The following is an 18,709-nucleotide window of genomic DNA, read 5'->3' on the forward strand; positions in this document are numbered from 1 at the left end:
TGGCTTTTTCTTGGGTCAATTTCTAAGGACTTCTCCTTGCATTTACAGTGAATTTAGTTATCTATTAATCTGGACACATGCTAAGAAAAGACTGTTATCCAGGCCTGAAGTGAAGGCTTAACAAGCTCTAAGAGTGCTCAGGTTATGAAGTGAAATTCCAATTCTGTATACAAAAATGACAAGTTTTGGGGCTCCTGTGTGTCTCAGTGGGTTAGGCGTCTGACTTCAGCTAAGGTCATGATCTCATGGTTCAGGGGTTCGAGCCCCACATTGGGCTCTGTGAGATTGTGGAGACAGAGTGGAGATTGCTTGGGATTCTCTCTCTCTCTCAAAATAAATAAACTTTGAAAACAAATGACAAGTGGATGCAGCGAGGACAGAACACCAGCAGCTTCCAGGCGGGGAGGTCCTTCTCACGAGTGTGTGCTCTGGCCTGTGGAGGTGTGCAGGGAATGCTCAGTAATGACTATCTGAGATGTTACAGGATACATGATGCGAGGACATGGGGTGAAGGGCTGAGAATACAAAACCCAACTGGGAATGGCTTCTCAGTTCTAGAGTCAGAGAAAAAAATAGTCTCCCCAGTATTGTTTGGTCCAGTTGTGGAGCCCCTAAGCCCACTCCCCCCTTTTAGAAACAATGACACCAGTAAAGAGTGTTTCTTTGTGTGATTTAAGAAAAAACCAAAAGATAAAAGAGGTTTGTTGGCATTTTTGTAGTTTGAAAGGGCAACTTACAGGGTTTGGAAAACCTAAGTTATAGTCACTGCCACAAACATATGGTATCTGGAGTGCCTCTAAGCCTCTTGGGCTTCATTTCCCCCCTGGAAAATAGGAAAGGTACAATCTACTATTGCCAGGGTCCTTCTGGGTCTGATTTTGCTCTGTGGGTTGTCAACACTAGATTGCTTTATCTTGTCCTTTCAAAACACCTCAATATAATAGTTTTCCACTGGACTAAGGCAGATCCCTCCTTTTCTCAAAACAGAACACATACCACACTCCTGGCAGTGGGGACAGTGGGGAAACAGACACCACCTCTGTATGGCTTCAGGGTGCTCATGCTCTACTCTAGAACCTCAGGGAGGAGACCCAGATGTACCTAGAAAGCTAGGCACAAGATGAGGTCTCACAACTAACTACAATGGTACCTAGCTCATCCCAACCATCTTCCGCTCCATACTTCAGCCACTGCCCCGCTACCTTCTCAGATCATTCCAAGGACTTCTTTTGTTTAAGTCAAGTATGATCCCAGGGGATTCTGAATATTTACCATACCATTACCATAACACAACTATTTATGTATTGCTTCCATCCTAAGGTTAAACTCAGGACAGCTGGGAAGGATCTAGTTGTCAGCAGGATTTCTGAGACTCCCTCACCCCTCACACTGTTCATTTGTCCTACTGGACAGCTCCCAGCAACTGACCCGAGGATGATGAGATGACACAAGCCAACTTCAACCTTTCTTCCTCATTGCTCCTTCTTCCTCCTTCCCTATTCATTTAACTTTGATGTGCTTTTTCCCAGAAGGCCACCCCCATCCTTCTGGTTTCCACCATACACAGCACATTCTGTTGGTTTCTCTAAAGAGACAGGAGGGGAGAATCCTACTCATAAATTATTTTTTTTTATTCTTCACTTCCCATCTCTTGAAAAATTTAAGTGCTATGGTTTTTGCAGCCCCCTGGGCTTGTTTCCAGTAGTCCTTCTTTCTTCTAAAACAAACAAACAAAAAAATCTTGTGGCTTGGAGAATCCAGAATATCCCCCCATTTAAGGGGAACATCCACAGCAGCTGAGTGAGGAGCTTAGGAAATCCTCTCTCCCACCAAATAATGAAAACATTGGGATAAATCATCTAAAACCATTGTTTTAGGATTCTGGAAATTAACCAAAGCCATACAATAAATTGAGACTGATTGATTTATTAAATATTGAGCCTCAGACGAGTAGAAACCTATGATGTTTCAGCCTGAGGCTGTTCCCATGCTCTCCTCTGGCTTCAGACCAAAGAAGTTCTCGCAAGGTGGGATAGACCACTACCAAGGTCACACATGTGCTCAGGAAGGAGTGGAGAGAGACCTAGTTATCCACTCATCTCTGGCTGAACGTGAGGTCTTACACAAGCAGAAACAAAATCCAGGACAGATGTAAAGCTGCCTGAACTTTGAAAGTATTATCTAGCCCATAAGCAGGTCTATCAGCAAATACTTGTAAGAAATATTTAAAAGGCAACCAGACTTGCCTTCTTAGAAGTTACTATGGGAAGCCCTTCAAGGTGAAAGAAAATGACACCAGATATTAAGTAGAATCCACATCTAGGAATAAAGATCACTGGTAAAGGTAACTGTGCAGGTAAATATAAAATATGGTATGAACATATTCATTTCTCTTTTGTTCATATATTAAAAAAACACAAATGGATAAGAAAACAACAATAAACCCGGGCTTATAACATATAAGGATGTAATATACATGGCAATGTTATCACAAGGAGGAGGAAAATAATACGGGAGCAAAGTTACTTTATTTACTTAAGTATTAATCTGAGGTGGAGTGTTAGAGGTCGAATACAAACCAAGTTTCTTAGAGCAACCACTGAGAATCTAACTCAAAAAAGTAGTAAAAAAAAAAACAAACCCAAAAAATTAAAATGATAAACTAGACAATATCTATTTAACACAAAAGAAGGCAATAAAGGAGGAAGAGAGGGGAAAAAAAGAACATGAAATCTATAATAATCAGATACCAAAATGGCAGACATAAATCCAACAATTTGAATAATTACATTATCTATAAGTGGATTACACACACCAATAAAAGGAGGAGACCTGTCAGAGCAGTACATAAAAACATATATTCAGCATATGCTCTCTACAAGACACACTTTATAGATTCAAAGATATAACTGGGCTGCAAGTGAGAGGACTGAAGAACTTAAAGCACGCAAACAGAAACCAGAATCTGCTATAAGGCATCGGGTGTGGCTCTCCAAAATAGACTTTAAGATAAAAGATGTTCACAGAGAAAAAAGGGAAATATTTTATAACTATGAAAGAGTTAATATATTAGGAGGAAGATACACGTATTATGAACATGTAATCACCCAATGAGACCACATTATGTGAAGCAAAAGTTGAGAGAATTAAGAGAGAAACAGACAATTTAACCTACCAGTGAGAGAGTATACCTCCTTTTCTCAGTTAATGTAACATCTTCTAATGGAACTATATTAATAAAGGGCAAAAACCATACGATCATCTTAATAGACAAAAATGATGTGCCAAAATCGAACTCATTCAAGATATAAGAAACCTCTCAACAAACTTGGAAGAAAAAAGAACTTCCTCAACCCAATGAAGGGAATTTATAAAAACCCTATCGTTAACATCATATTTAATCATCAAAGACTGAATGTTTTCCTGCTAAGATCAGGAACAGGACAAGGATGTCTATTCCTTCCACTCTGAGTTCACATCATACCAAATGTTCTAGTCAGTGCAATCATGAGGTGGGGTTGGGGGGGTAGCGGGGGAAGCAAGGGCATCCATACTCGAAAGGAAAAAAATAAAACTTTCTTTATTCACAGATGATATGATCCTTTATGTAGGTAAAGAACACACACACACACATAGAATAACAATTTTCAGTTAAGTCACAGGATGCATTATTGATATTTTAAAAACTCAATTTCTGTATGTCAGTATTATTTATACAGTGAACAATCTGAAAAGAAATTAAGAAAATAGCATCAGAAATAAATACTTAGGGGGGAATCTGGGCAGCTCAGTCAGTTAAGTGTCCGACTTAGGCTCAGGTCATGATCTCATGTTCATGAGTTCCAGCCCTGTGTTGGGCTCTGTGCTGATAGCTCAGAGCCAGAGCCTGCTTTGGATTCTTTGTCTCCCTCTCTCTCTGTCTCTCCCCCACTTGCGCTCTGTCTCTCTCAAAAATAAACATACATTAAAAAAAATAAATACTTAGGAACAAATTTTACAGAAGCAGCGTAAGACTTAAACACTAAAAACTACTACCCTGCTGAAAGGAGTTGAAGAAAGATATGTAAGTAGAGAGACAGTCCATGTTCACGAATCAGAAGATTCAGCATAATTAAGACAAAAGTTCTCCCAAAATTGATCTAAAGGTTCAAAGCATCCTCTTTAAAAATCCTGGCAGGCTGTTTTGCAAAAACTGACACATTTACGCTAAAATTTATATGGGAATTCCAAGGACCCAGAAGAGCCAACATAATTTTGAGAAAAAAGTACAAAGCTAGAGGATTCATTGTATCTGATTTCAATATTTACTACAAAGCTATGTTCATCAAGAGTGCTGTTTTGGCATAATCACAGGTATGTAAGCCAGTGGAATAGAATTGAGGGTCCAGAAATAAACCCTTATATTTATGGTCACTTGACTTTTGATAAAGGTGCCAAGGCAATGTGATGGGTGAACGGATGGTCTTCTCAGCAAATTGTACAGGGACAACGAGGTATGTGCATGATCCACTTAAAAAAATGAATTTCAATTATTACCTCAGAATCTGTATAAAGATTGATCCAACATGGATCATAGACCTAAATGTAAGAGCTAAAATTATAAAACTTTCAGAAGAAAAAACACAGGAGAAAGTCGTGGTGACTCTGGGTTAGGCAAGAGTTCTTAGACAAGACACCCAAAAGCATAATCCAGAAACAAAAGTTATGTTAAATTGGATTTCACCAAAATTAAACCTTTTGTGCTTCAAAAGACATCATTAAGAAAATGAGAAGAAAAGCCACAAACTAAGAGAAAACATTTGCAAATCATGAACCAATAAAAGACATGCAACTGGACTGGGGCGCTGGGTGGCTCAGTCGGTTGAGCGGCTGACTTCAGCTCACATGATCTCACGGTTCGGGGCTTCAAGCCCCGTGTCGCGCTCTGTGATGACAGCCCAGAACCTGGCGCCTGTCTTCAGAGCCTGTGTCTCCTTCTCTCTCTGCCCTTCCCTGTTCACAGTCTGTCTCTCTGTCTCTCAAAAATAAACATTAAATTTTTTTTTTAAAAAAGACCTGCAACTAGAAGATATGAAAAACTGTCAAACTTCCATGTGAAGACAAACCACCCAACTTAAAAAAATTGGCAAAAGCCTTGATTACATTTTACTAAAGAAGAAGAGCTAACAAGCACATGAAAAGATGTTAAAAATCATTAGTCATTTGGAAATGCAAATTAAAACCATAATGGCATACCACTGCATATGCACTAGATTGTCTACAGTCAAAAGTCACACAATAAGGATGTGGAGAAACTGGAACTTTATACATTTCTGTGTGGAATGTCAAGTGGTGTAACTGCTTTGGAAGCCAGGTTTTTAGTTTCTTTAAAAATTAAGCACACCCAAATGTCCACTGATGGATGAATGGATCAACAAAGTGGTATTTACATCCAATGTATTATTATTCAACCTTAAAACGTAATGAAATTCTGACATGCTACAACATGAGTGAATCTTGAAGACTTTGTTTAGTGAAATAAGCAAGGTACAAAAAGACAAATACTGCATGCCCAGTTAAGTCAGTCAATTGAGTGAATCAGATTCATAGGAAGGTTGAATAATGGTTCCCAGGGGCTGGAGTGGGAGAGGGGGAGGGAAGGGAGGAAGGGGGAGTCACTGGGTTTTTTGTTTGTTTGTTTTTTAATGTTTATTCGTTGTTGAGAGAGAGAGGACAGAGCACAGGTTGGGGAAGGGTGGAGAGAGGGAGACACAGAATCCGAAGCAGGCTCCAGGCACATAGCTGTCAGCACAGAGCCCCATGTGGGGCTGTGGAGATCATGACCTGAGCAGAAGTCGGATGCTTAACTGACTGAGCCACCCAAGTGCCCCATGGAGGCATTGTTTAATGTATGGAATTTCTGTTTGAAATGATGTGAAAGTTCTGGAGATGCACAGTGGAAATTGTTGCACAACTTGAATTTAGTTAACATCACTAAATTGTATACTTAAAAATGGTTAAAATAATAAATTCTATGCTTTCTGTATTTTGCCATAAAAATATAAAAATGTTAAACAAGTTACATATGACTGTGCACTTCCACTCCCTGGTATTTACCTGAGAGATATGAAAATATATAACAAAAGAATTTACACAAATATTCATAGAACCATTACTGATAATAAGCAAAAATAGAAAAAATCCACTGCTCCTCAAAGGACAGAATGTGAGGGGCATCTATACCTATCTATCTGTCTCTCCCTATAGATAGATCTCTCTCTCTATACACGTGTGTGTACATACACAATCATATATATATATATGCACATACGTATGCATCTATATGTGGATGTGTATCTCATATACACATCCTATGAGCTAAGAGGAACACTCTTCAGCAATAAGAAGGAACCGAACACCCTTGTGTACTACAACAGGAATGAACCTCGACAATGTAATGCTAAGGGAAAAGGTCAGGATCCAAGGACAGCCTATTGTGTACACTAACTTATAAATGTGTTAAACTGAGACCAAAACCAGATGACCAGTTGTCTAAGGCTGGGGGTGGGAACTAATATGCACTACAGTGGGCATAAAGAATCTTCTGGGGGAATCGCAATGTTTTAAAAGTGAATTATGATGATGGTTGCACAGCTCCGTAAACTTATTAAAATTCACTGAGTTGCATACTTAAAAGGATGAATTTTATGATATGTAAATTATAGCCCAATAAAGCCGCTTAAAAATAATTTTCCCACTGTCAGGTATGTAACTCCCACTGACTTTTTAAAGTAATAGCTTTATTAAAATATAATTCACATATTATACAATCATCTATTTAAAGGGTACAATTCAGTGGTTTAATGGTTTTTAGGGTATTTATAGAGATTCGCAACCATCACCTCAATCCATTGTAGAACTATTTCATCAGCTTTGACCAAAACCCCATACCCACCAGCAGTCACTCCCCCTGACCCTCACAACCACCCCAGCTCTAGGCAACCAGTGATCTACTTTCTGTTACCACAGAACTGCCTATTCTGGACATTTTGTATAAATGGGCTCACCACAAATAGCATGTATCCATCCTTCATTCCTTTTTATGGACAAATAATATTCCATTATATGAATATGCATATGACACATTTTATTTATTCATTCATTGTTTGGTCATTTGGGTTGTTTCCCCTCTTTGGCTATTATGAATAATGCTGTTTTGAACATCTGTGTACAAGTTTTTGAGTAGACGTGTTTCAAATTTCAAAGGTATATACCTAGAAGTGAAACTGTGGGGTCACGTGGTAACTCTGTGTTTAACCTTTTAGGGAGTTTCCAGACAGCACTGCAAAATCACTGTGACATTTTACATTCCCACCAACAATGTATGAAGGTTCCAATTTCTCCACATCCTGTCTCACACTTCTTATTAAGTCTTTTTAATTATAGCCATCCTTGTGAGAGCAAAGTGTTCTCTCACTGTGGTTTTGATTTGCATTTTCCTTTTGGCTAATGGTACTGGCCATATTTTCATATGCTTATTGGCCATTTGTAAATCTTCTCTGAAGAAATGTCTATTCAGATCTTTTCCCATTTGTAAATTGGTACAATTGTCTTTTTAAGGTTGATCTGTAAGAGTCCTTTATTCTAGATACAAGTCCCTTATCAGATACATGATTTGAAATAGTCTTTCCCATTATGTAGGGTTTTTTTTTCCACTTTCTGGATGGTGTCCTTTGCAATAAACAAGTTTTTAATTTTGATAAAGTTTACATAGTTTTTGTTGCTTTTGTTTTTGGTATCATACTGAAGAAACCATTTCCCAATCTGAGGTAAAAAAAATTTAAGTCTTTGATATCTTCTCCTGGTTTTTACAGTTTTAGGTCTTACAGTTAGGTCTTTGATTCATTTTGAATTAATTTTTGTATATCTATGAGTCAGCGGCCACTGCCTTTTAAGAAAGACAGAGGGGCAGGGTTTGAGAGACCCAAGAACCAACTCAAGCCAGCCAAGCTTTAACATGATGGTTCAGACTACACGAAAAACTCATGTTTGCACATAACTATCTTCTTCCTGCCTGTACCAAGCTATTCATTCATATCCCCTTTCTGTGAAGAAGGGGAGCAGGTCAGACATAACATGGCACAGAAAGGAGAAACCACTTTGTGTAGGGATCACAGGAAATCAGTGGCAGGGCTACAAGCAGAAGGAATGGCTGACTTGCAGGTCTCAGCCCCCTTCTGTGGTAGGAATACTTAAGTGTCTACCTTCCTTTCTCTACATTAGTCACAGGACCCCCGGAGTGGTCCTAGGAACACAGCCAACCCACAAAAGGTTGTATTCCTCAGTCTCCCTGGAGTGGGGTGTGGTCACATGACTAGTTCTAGCTAGTAGAGTACAAGAAAAAGTGATCTATTTCTGGGTCATATCTTTTTAAAAAAATTGCTTGCCCTCTACTACTTCTAATTTCTTCCTCCACAGCTCTCCTCTCCCCCACCTTTTTTTTTTTTTTTGGTGGTACAGACATGAGAAATGGTGCTAGGAAACTATTTTTAATCATGTAGATGAAGAAAACATAGCAGGAAAGTTGGTCTCAATGGTGTTGAATATGAGAATCACCCGGGGAGCTTTAAGCAAAAGCTAGTGTTGGAATCCCGCAAAGATTCTAGTGCAAGTGGTAGGAGATGCCATCTAGGCATCAGGGTGTTAAAAGTGCTCCAGGTAAATCTAACGTGTGGCCAAGGGTAAGACCTCTATTTCTGAGTAGTGGTTTTCAAACTTTATTATGCTTCAGCATTAGCTGGAGGGCCTATCAAAACACGATTTTCTGGGGTACCACACTTCCTAGGTGTCTGATTCAGTATGTCTGTGGTGCAACCTGAGAATGTGCATTTTTAACAAGTTCCCAGGTCATGCTGCTGGGATCCTGGGTCAAGGGGTGCACTTTACGAACCTGTAGGAGATTTCAGAGCAGCAAGATAGAAGGAACCGGAGCCCCACCACCCTCAGCCAGACCTTGCCTACCCTACGCTGTTAGTTAGAAGAGATGTAAGTATATCTTGAAGTGCAAGAGCAGCTTAGCCTATATCCTAACAGACACTATTCCAACAGGAAAAGTAAAGGCATAACATTTTTTTATTTCATGCAAATTCACACACACAATTTAAGCCCTCCTGGCTTTAGAGATAGTCTCCTACAAAAGAAGGACGGCTTGGAATCCTGAACTGTTTACAACAGAATCCATTTCTCATGGTAATTGGTGAACACAATCCATAGCACTCTGCGTTGGCACCATTGTGTAGGTATCAAGGCGATTAAGATCCAAGCAGGCAGTTCAGTTACTTTTCCCATTTAAGTCTCAGCCATAGGTGGGTAACCCAAGGCTTTTAATGCAAATCTACTTGGATCAAAACCATGGCAATGATTCTGAATGATGTAGAAAGCTTTTCGCAATAGCAAGGGAGGGTGTGGATCTACATCTCCCCCTTTAACACACTAATACAAAAGGGATTTAAAGTGCTTTGGCACTCCTCAGTTTTCTGGAGGAGACCTTGGGTATCCATGACACGAACCCAAGTAACCAATGGGGCTCAAGCATTTGTTGGGCAGAGGGTGAAGCTGGTAGCAGGCATTTCCTGGGAAATAAGATTTGAGTCCCAAGCTCTTTGTGGTAAAACTCTTTGCTGGTTGCTGGTGTCTAATAGTTTCCTGAAAACTTCAAGTATTCAAAAGGGAGTGGTAAGGTGGGACTGGATGGCCACAGAGTAGAAACTAACAGATAAAGGGAAGGAGCTTATGTACCTTACAAACTGGCTGAATAAGGCTGTCGTGTTCCGGATGATCCGAGCAGCCTGGGACTCCTCGCACTGGCATCTCTGCAGGGTTAGCCCGTCATCCATGTGGCCTTCCTGATGGAGTATGACCTACTCGCAGAGCAAAAAACACCAGGTCCGGTTACACATTACTCCATGGCTGGATGGTCAAAATTTCTTGAAGTATTTCCCTCATCCTTTGTAGTCCTTCTCCCCAACCAGGTTCCCTTAGGTCCACTTGAAAATGGGACATTATTTTGCCCATACTCCGTTACTGACCTATGAATCATTCTTGAGACACGGTGCTTTGAGGAAAATAAAATTTTATGTGCCATCATGGTATGAGTTACAGTAAATTCCTTAGGCCTAGATGGCCAATCTGAAAAGATGAAACCATATTTTATAATAGATTTTTCTCTTGAAATGAACACAGAAACTTACCCTTGGAAATGGGAAAAGTCACTTTGTTCAGAGCCTTTTCATCCAGAGACAAATTGAGGAAGAAAAGCAAGTTAAACAGAAAACCCTCTACTGGGATAAGGCTTGGATTCCCCTCCTGAAGGACAGCTACAGTTGATGGTAGAACTGGGGACACAGTTCAAGGTCATGGTTTGCTTCTCATGGAGGCTAAGGAGGGGGTTTGAAAGCACAGGCTCTGGTATTAGTTGATGTGAATTCCAGTCCTACTCTGCTACTTCCCAGATGTGTGATCTTAGGCAAGTTACTTAACTTCCTCTTTGCTTCAATTTAGCCATCAAATGGACTTACAAAGTTGTTTGGAGGACTAAATGATTTGCATGCAAATCACGTAGCATGCTTCCTAAACTCTAAGAGGTACTCAATGAAAACTTGTTATAAATGGCAGTATATTACTGATGGCAAATCAGTTATCTAAAAGCTAAATACATATTGATCACCAGTGACGTCAAGATACAACTTTGGGGTGGAGCTAGCAGCTTTGAAGATTTAAGTCAGTGGCATTTTTCCTTGAAAGAGTTAAGTGTATGCAGATATGAACTGGGGTGATTTGAGTGTGATTCCAGTCAGAATTAAATCCTGATTCAACTTCCTGACATGGTTTCCTCTTGATATAAGTGAAGGGAGACCATTTGTAGGTCTTAGGGTGCGGGTGGGGTCAATTAAATAAAACATGTAGCCCCAGAAAATATATTTAGAAAAAGGGTTTTTGGTCTCCCTCATTTTTATCTTTTTTTTTTTTAAGTTTACTTATTTATTTTGAGATAGGGAGAGCAGGAGAGATGGGCAGGGACAGAGAGAGAGGGACAGAAGAGAATCCCAAGCAGGCTCTGCACTATCAGCACTGAGTCAAATATGGGGCTCAAATTCATGAACCATGAGATTATGACCTGAACCAAAATCGAGAGTTAGACGCCAAACAGACTGAGCCACCCTGGCTCCCCTGTCTTTCTCATTGTTGGTGCAAAGTAACTTCTTTCCTTTCCATATGAAAATCTATTATTTATCCTTCTAAAATTGTGTCCTACTTAATATAATGAATTCACACAGGAAGTAGAATACTGGCTTACAAAAGTTTATATTCAGTTTCGACAAAAGACTTAGCACCACATCTAGCTTAAGTGTTAGCAAAGTATACCCTTAGTACTGGATTCACCAACTGTTTCAGAACTGCCCTGTCAGAGCTTCCCAGCAACTGTTTAACAATGGTGCATTTCGAGTTGGCAATACATTGCCACTAGGTTTGCTCTGGCCTCAGTCCCAGTATTCAGGTCCCTGAAGACCAAAATCCTTAGATTTTGCTTGTTCAGATACCACATCCAAACTGGTGAGCCAAACAAGAAAGTAATGAGAAATAGGGGGGGATGCAGCTGTTAGAACACTGGTATTATGTGCCCTATAGGTCACTGCAGCCCAGTTTCCATGGTCGTCTTCTCCTGGAGGAATCCCATGACCCAAGAGCAGACAGCGGAAACCCAACATGAGAATGGGAAGGAGGATGCCGTCTTTAAACTGAGGTACCTTACCATTCTTCAGGTTTTTTTTTTTTTACTGTCTCCCTTTCCCACTGGCTTTTCTAGGCTTCTGACTTCTTTTATAAAATACTTAACATATATTTGAGTATCCTTTGTACTTTTAGAAAGAAACTTAACCTGCTCTTTGCCAAAATAGAGCAGGGCAGCCCTGCCAGGGGCCGAGCATTAGGACATCATTTTAGAGAGTTTCTGAAAGGATCTTCCAAATTCACATGAACACTGCGGCAATTTTTGGAAGATTTTTTAAAATGTTTTTTATTTATTTTTGAGAGAGAGAGAGAGAGAGAGAGAGAGAGAGAGTGAGCTGGGGAGGGAGGGTGAGAGGGTGACACAGAATGTGAAGCAGGCTCCAGGTTCTGAGCTGTCAGCACAGAGTCCGATGTGGGGCTCCAACCTACGAACTGTGAGATCATGACCTGAGCTGAAGCCAGACACCTAAACAACTGAGAGCTACCCAGGCACCCCCACACTGCAGCAATTAAATAAATATACAAACTACAGTCCTGGAAGAGAAAGGCAGGGAGAGGCACGATAAGTCAACAACTCAAGGGTGGATCTCTCCAGGTTGGCAGGATTCTTTGAGTAGGTCTCCTCCCAACCAGAGCAATAGCCAAGATCCACAAATCCCACAAATTTAAATGTCATCATTACTTTAGTAGATTTGAAAATTTGTGGAGACAATATTATTGTACTCTATAGAGGATTAAATTTTCTTCTGATCAGCTGGTAGGATAAATAGGTTTGGGGCATCTTCAAGGTGCCCTTCTTCTAGAAGTAGTTCATACTCCTGAGCTCAAGCCCTTTTGGAGTTTAACTGAAAGCCTACTGTATTTTCTTATTTTTTAATATTCATTTAGTTTTGAGAGAGACACAGACAGAGCACGAGTCGGGGAGGGGTAAAGGGAGGGAGACAAAGAATCCAAAGCAGGTTCCAGGCTCTGAGCTGTCAGCACAGAGTCCAATGCAGGGCTCAGATCCACAAAGATCCACGAGATCATGACCTAAGCCAAAGTTGGACGCTTAACCAACTGAGCCACCCAGGCGCCCCTAGCCTACTGTATTTTCAAGGGCTGTTCCAATTTGAGGGATCGTGAACCTGAACCTCAGCCTCCCTAATATTGTCATGTTGCTGACATCTCTGCTGTGCTCTCCTCCATCAGAGCTGCAGACTTCTCTTACTGTCCTGGCTTCACAGCCCATCCACGGTCAGTTTACGGCAAAACTGCATAGAGAACTTCAGGTTTATGTTTCTAGAGTTCCCTCCATTCTAGAACCTTGACCTTTTAAGTCCTGGAGACCCTTGCTGACCTTATGTCTCATCTGTCTCTCCAGCCCAATGAGGCCAACACAAGCCCCACTTCCTTGGTGCTGCCACTCAGAAAATACACTGAGAGGCAAGCGGAGACAAAGGTGTGGCTCCCACAGTGCACTCACATTGCATCTGGAATCTTTAGCACTCATGCTCTGGATGCCCTGGTTGCTGAAGCCTTCAAATGGTTTTGTTGTTGTTGTTGATGTTGGTTTTTTGTTTTATGGGTTTTTTTTTTTAATCCAGCCTTGCTAATTGTTTGTAGAGGGAGGGATGAGCTTATATAATCTAGTCAGTGTGGTTCATTATTTTTTAAATTTCCTATCTCTTCATAATTTTAATGTCATATTTCTGGATATATTCCTGATATGTTTTACTTTACACAAAAGTAAGTTATTGCCTTAAGGTTTGCTCCCAACCTCCCTTCTTACAACAACCAGTCATTCTGGGAATCTTTGCATCACCGCCATGGTAGGTTGAGAAACCCAAGCTACGGTGGACAACGGCTCCTAGAGCCCTATCTCACGGTTCCTTGACTGCCCAAACTGGGGTTTTCTAAGGGTCTTCCCAAGAAAAATCATGCCCTTGGCATCTGTTTTCTGGTTTCTATCAAAAGAAAACTGTTACAACAATTTTCCGGTACAAAGATGTGGTGTGTATCCCAGCTGGTTTCCCAGTGCAGCCAGCTGCGCTGGGCCGCTCCGATCTGAGTGCTCTCTGTGGATACGCCATCAGTGCACACCATCTCCTCTTTCTGCATGTTGGTTCCTGTGGGCTTGTTATCATGCAATTTGCATGATATCAATTCTCTGTAGAAATTCTATTTAGTCTCTATATGATAAAAATTACACAGAAACTCAATTATCCACTTAAGTGAAGAGAGCAATGGTGTGAGTAATCCCCAAACAGCCCACCACCAAGAGCTACTTAGATCAGGGTTTTTTTTTGAGAGCACTGAACAAATTCTCCCCACTCCTCACAGATTTGCCCTGTATTTTACTTTTTTTCCCTCTTGGGGTCAAAATAGCCAATTAGGCAGTACAATCTGTCACAGAATAACTCTTCAGAATAGCAAAAATAATCAGAAGTAAACATACAGCATTTTTGCCCAATTCACCTGCTCTTGCCTACTTGTTTCCAATTCGGGGTACAATTCTGGACAGCCTTTCTGAGCCTCACCTTTCTTTTCAGAGGTCCAAGGCGGGAGGTCTTGGCATCTTGTGCTTTGTAGGTCACCCACAGACCACTGGCTATATGCTGGACAAAGCAGATGGAATCTCCATACTTGATTTCTGGAACTCCCATGCCTTCTATATCTCGCTTGTGACTAGAATCCAATTTCTCCTTGATTTCCTATTTCACAGAAAATGAAATAAAGGGGTGTCTGATTAAAGAGAAACACAACATACGGAATAAATCACCTATGCAGCATTTGTCAGCCAGGGAACCCATTACCAAAATCACTATGATGTGCCTGTCCAAGGCAGGATTTCAGAAAGACTTGCTTCCCTTATCTGCTGTTGACTGTAAAGTCAACGGATTCCCAGTTTCAGCCACTTTAACAATTACTTAAATCCATGGGGAAAGGAGGCAGCTGGTAGGGTCTTGCTTTGGTTTTGATTTTATAGAATGCTCCATTATATTTTCTACTTTCCTCATCTTGACTTAGACACCTTAATAATAATCAACACTTTACTGACCAGTTAGCTTATTTCCAGCAAGTTGTATCGTCTGTAGTTTTAATGGTCATCTGATATAAATTCCCAAAGTCAGAGCTTTAACCGTATCTGTTAACAACATATAAAAGTCTTTTCTAGAGATCAGCAGAGAAAGCAGATTTGTGGATCAGGTAGGGGCTACTGTGCCATCCTTGTAATGCTGTCATCAGTGTTACTGGTCTCGTATGGCCTCCTCAGTAGTGTCTTGTAGTCAATGGGTTGCATCCTTCAATTGCCTCTGTGTCACTGCAGTCTTTTCTCCAGTATAGAAAAAGGAGTTACTGCACATCAGGCATCTGTCTAGTGACAAGCTGAGGGGTGCCCGTCAAAGACTGAGTCAGGAAGCAGATCTGGGGAGCACAGTAGCTCTGTCCCCTCCTCATTAATCAAGGCCTCTCGATGATTCTACTCGACTTCCATTTCTCCTCCACACCTTGCGTTAAATTGCTCATTTGTAAAAGCCATTAGCTAGATAGCATTTTGAATTTATTTACCGAATCAAAAATGCAGCATGCTGTTCCCTCTGCTTGTGACAGTTTTACTCTCTTTCTTAACGAAGGGACAAATAACACAAATACAGGGCTCTTACCAAGTGCAAGGCAGTGTTCTAAGTTCTTTACCTGTATTAACTCTTCCCAACAGCTTTGGATGTAGCTACAAATACTATCTCAGTTTTTCAGAGGAAAAAATGAAGATACAGAGAGATGAGTAATTTGCCCAAGGTCACTCAAGCATTAGGGAAAGAGTCAAGATTTTTTTTAATGTTTTATTTATTTTTGAGAGACAGAGAGTGAGCAGAGAAGGGGCGGAGAGAGAGGGTGACACAGAATCTGAAGCAGGCTCCAGGCTCTAAGCTGTCAGCACAGAGCCTGACATGGAGCCCCAACTCTTGAACTGCAAGATCATGACCTGAGCCAAAGTTGGATGCTTAACTGACCCACCAGGGTCCCCTGAAAGAGCCAAGATTTAAACCACAACACCCAGCTCCAGAGACTTTCTTCCCCACTGTTCTAAACTCCTACTCATCTTTCAACACCCTGTTCAGATGCCATCTTCTCTGTGAGGGTTGAGGAGTCTCTCCTGCTGTATTTTCGCCAGCACAGTCTCATTATTTTATTGAGCACTTAGCCCATCACAGTGTGAATGTGCTTGCTTATAGGACACTTTCCTTTTGCCAGGCTACAAAAGAATCAAGGGCATGGGCCAGATTTCAATTTATTTTGCAGTCAAATGCTCTGCCCTGAGCTATACCCCCTGGATTTCAATTTATTTTGGATTCCTAATACAGAGAATCCAGCACCCATCCGTTAATTAATAAACATGTACTAAAGAAAAAAAATATATGTGTGTGTATATATATATATGTGTGTGTGTGTGTGTGTGTGTGAGAATGTAAACGTGCGCGCGCACACACACACACACACACACACACATATATAGCTAAGTAATTTTTTTCTTTCAAATAAATTTTTTTCTTTTGGCCTCATTTCTTTTCCTACAAACCTTCATAACAGCAGCCCTCTTAGCGCAGTGGGAAGCGCATCAGTCTCATAACAGCAAAATTATTTTGTATATCTTTACAGGATCATCTTGAGCAATGGTAATACTTTACAAGGAAACTCTTATTTTAAATGTATGTTGAAATACTGGCTGGATTTTTAAATTTGACATTTCTCAAAATGAACATTTCTAAAGGCACTTATCTTTGATTTTATAACAAAAGCCAATGGTAAAATAGAATCTGATATATTTAGACTTCTTTATGGACGGGGCATCAAAAATTCATTTGTTTTACGAAACAATGGATAGTTGATTTTCATTCCAGAAATATTCCTAATTCTGAAGATACTTAGGCCAGTAACAGGACTTAAAATATGCAAAGTTCTCTTTCTCCAGCCTGTTCTCTAAAGCATCAATAATTCAGCCAAATAAAATAATATACACAACTGTTAAATATGAATAATTGTGCTGATTGCCATGAGCTTGCAGTTAAAATAGTGCAAGTTCCCAAACTATCAATGACTATGGTTACTGCATTTACATTCTCACTTTTTGTTCATTTTAATAGGACTTTGCCAAAAGAAGAGAAATATTAGGATCCATTTTACTAGACCCTGACATGGATCATTACTGTTTATAGAATGGGTGTCTCTCCATGTCTTTGCTCTTATAAAATAGCATGTACTCCCAGAGTTCTATGATGCTCCCTGTAGTGGCCACTTCCAAATTAAAAGAAGAATAGGAGAGGCGTACCTGTCTGGCTCAGTGGGTTAAGAGTTGAACTTCAGCTCAGGTCATGGTCTTGCAGTTCGTGAGCTCAAGCCCCGTATCAGGCTCTGGGCTGTCACCACAGAGCCTGCTTCGGATTCTGTGTCTCCCTTCTCTCTCTGCCCCTCCTCTGTCTCTGTCTCTCTCTCAAAAATGAATAAACTTTTAAAAAATTAATCAAAAAAGAATGGGAGAAACAACAAGAAAAACTAAGATAAAGAGACAAACCACAATAAAGCTGACCCAAGCCAAACCTAAACTCCACCAAGGATGTAATAAAGAAATGAGGGTGGTCCATGACCGAGAAGCCTGAGCCGGCTGACTTCACTTGAATATGGCCCCATATGCACTTAATCTACTGCTGCAAATGGACTCGTCCTAACCGACAGGGCTAATCCAATTACTCCCTTGCATGAACTCCCCAATTCCTATAAGATATAATTTTTATTTCTAAAGTTCATATATACCATATACTTTAATCAAATTGGACTATGTTCCTTTGATATATTAAGATTTCCTTTCCCCTGGGCCATTATGGACATTACACGTTCTGCTTGGCAATCCCCTGTTCCATCTTTACATCTTTACATCTCATCCATGAAGCCTTTCCCAGATCCACCTTTGCATTTTCTCTGATCTGCTGGAACTTTCCTTCTCCCCTCTCAAGGCTCTTTACCATCTTCTGTGATTTGAATCCTCTGCTGGCATGCTTTCTATGCCCTACCAGACTGAACACTCTCCAAGGGCAAGGGTTGGATTTGGTTGTCTGGTATTCCATACTATGCTGTGCTTAATATAGCTTGCAAATCATTTACTTTTGTTTTATTGGTCTGTGGGCATCAGTTTCCTCATCTCCATCAACCTTCCCTGAGTTAGATGATGAGCTGATTCTAAGAAGGAAGAGGTTACTTGGCTTAAGAGGTGTTGATGGATCATTGTCATCATCTCCTGTTTCCACTGAGAACTTCCTAATAAAGTGGTCATGACCACAGCACCAGTGTCAAATAAATACCTGGCTTAAATGATTAAGTTGCTGCTCCCCGGAATGACTTAAGATTGCTTAAGGACAAGGAAGGGAATTGCAACTAGTGTTTGTTTAGTGCCTTCTTAGAGCAAAGTATTTTTGCGAAGTACCCTATTATGGCAATACCATCATGTGAAGTGACCCAGGATCTACAAAGTGGTATATATTATTCATTATTCATGATGTTTTAAAAACATTTTCTCTAAGCCTTTCAGTGGTCCTTCTGTTTTCATTTCTCCTACTCTCTAGATGATAAAACTGAAGCATGCAGAATTTGAGCAATTTGCTCAAAGTCCTGTAGCTACTAAGTAATGGAAAAGAATCTGAAATAAAGTGTAATTCCAAAGCCGATTTTTCATTTGAACAAAATTTTTTGAATGATTACTATTAGCACGGTTAAGTATTAATTATATTACTATTTCAGTTGTTTAAAGGTAATTATAATGAAAAGGTTGAAGGGTAGATAATATATGCATTTATTTTATGAAAATATGGCTCTGGGCTCATATAAAATTTAGAAGTTATACATACAAACCAATAATGATAGCAAGGGGTTATGGTCTATTTTCAAGGTGCAATTGGAGTCTGGG

The 18,709-nt window shown here is 40.2% G+C and overlaps 1 protein-coding gene across 1 annotated transcript in view; it reads right to left on the reverse strand.

The window, feature by feature from the left end:
- The window catches only part of RYR3 (ryanodine receptor 3), a 349,369-nt gene that overhangs the window by 248,989 nt on the left and 81,671 nt on the right, over window positions 1-18,709 (reverse strand). The window contains exons 11-12 of the mRNA XM_029952228.1: window positions 14,289-14,462; window positions 9,778-9,899 (exon numbers count right to left, since the gene is read on the reverse strand). Coding sequence (XP_029808088.1) covers window positions 9,778-9,899; window positions 14,289-14,462 — 296 coding nt within the window. The remainder of the gene's footprint in view (window positions 1-9,777; window positions 9,900-14,288; window positions 14,463-18,709) is intronic.

This window comes from Suricata suricatta, chromosome 9, assembly GCF_006229205.1.
Source record: "Suricata suricatta isolate VVHF042 chromosome 9, meerkat_22Aug2017_6uvM2_HiC, whole genome shotgun sequence".
NCBI lineage: Eukaryota > Metazoa > Chordata > Mammalia > Carnivora > Herpestidae > Suricata > Suricata suricatta.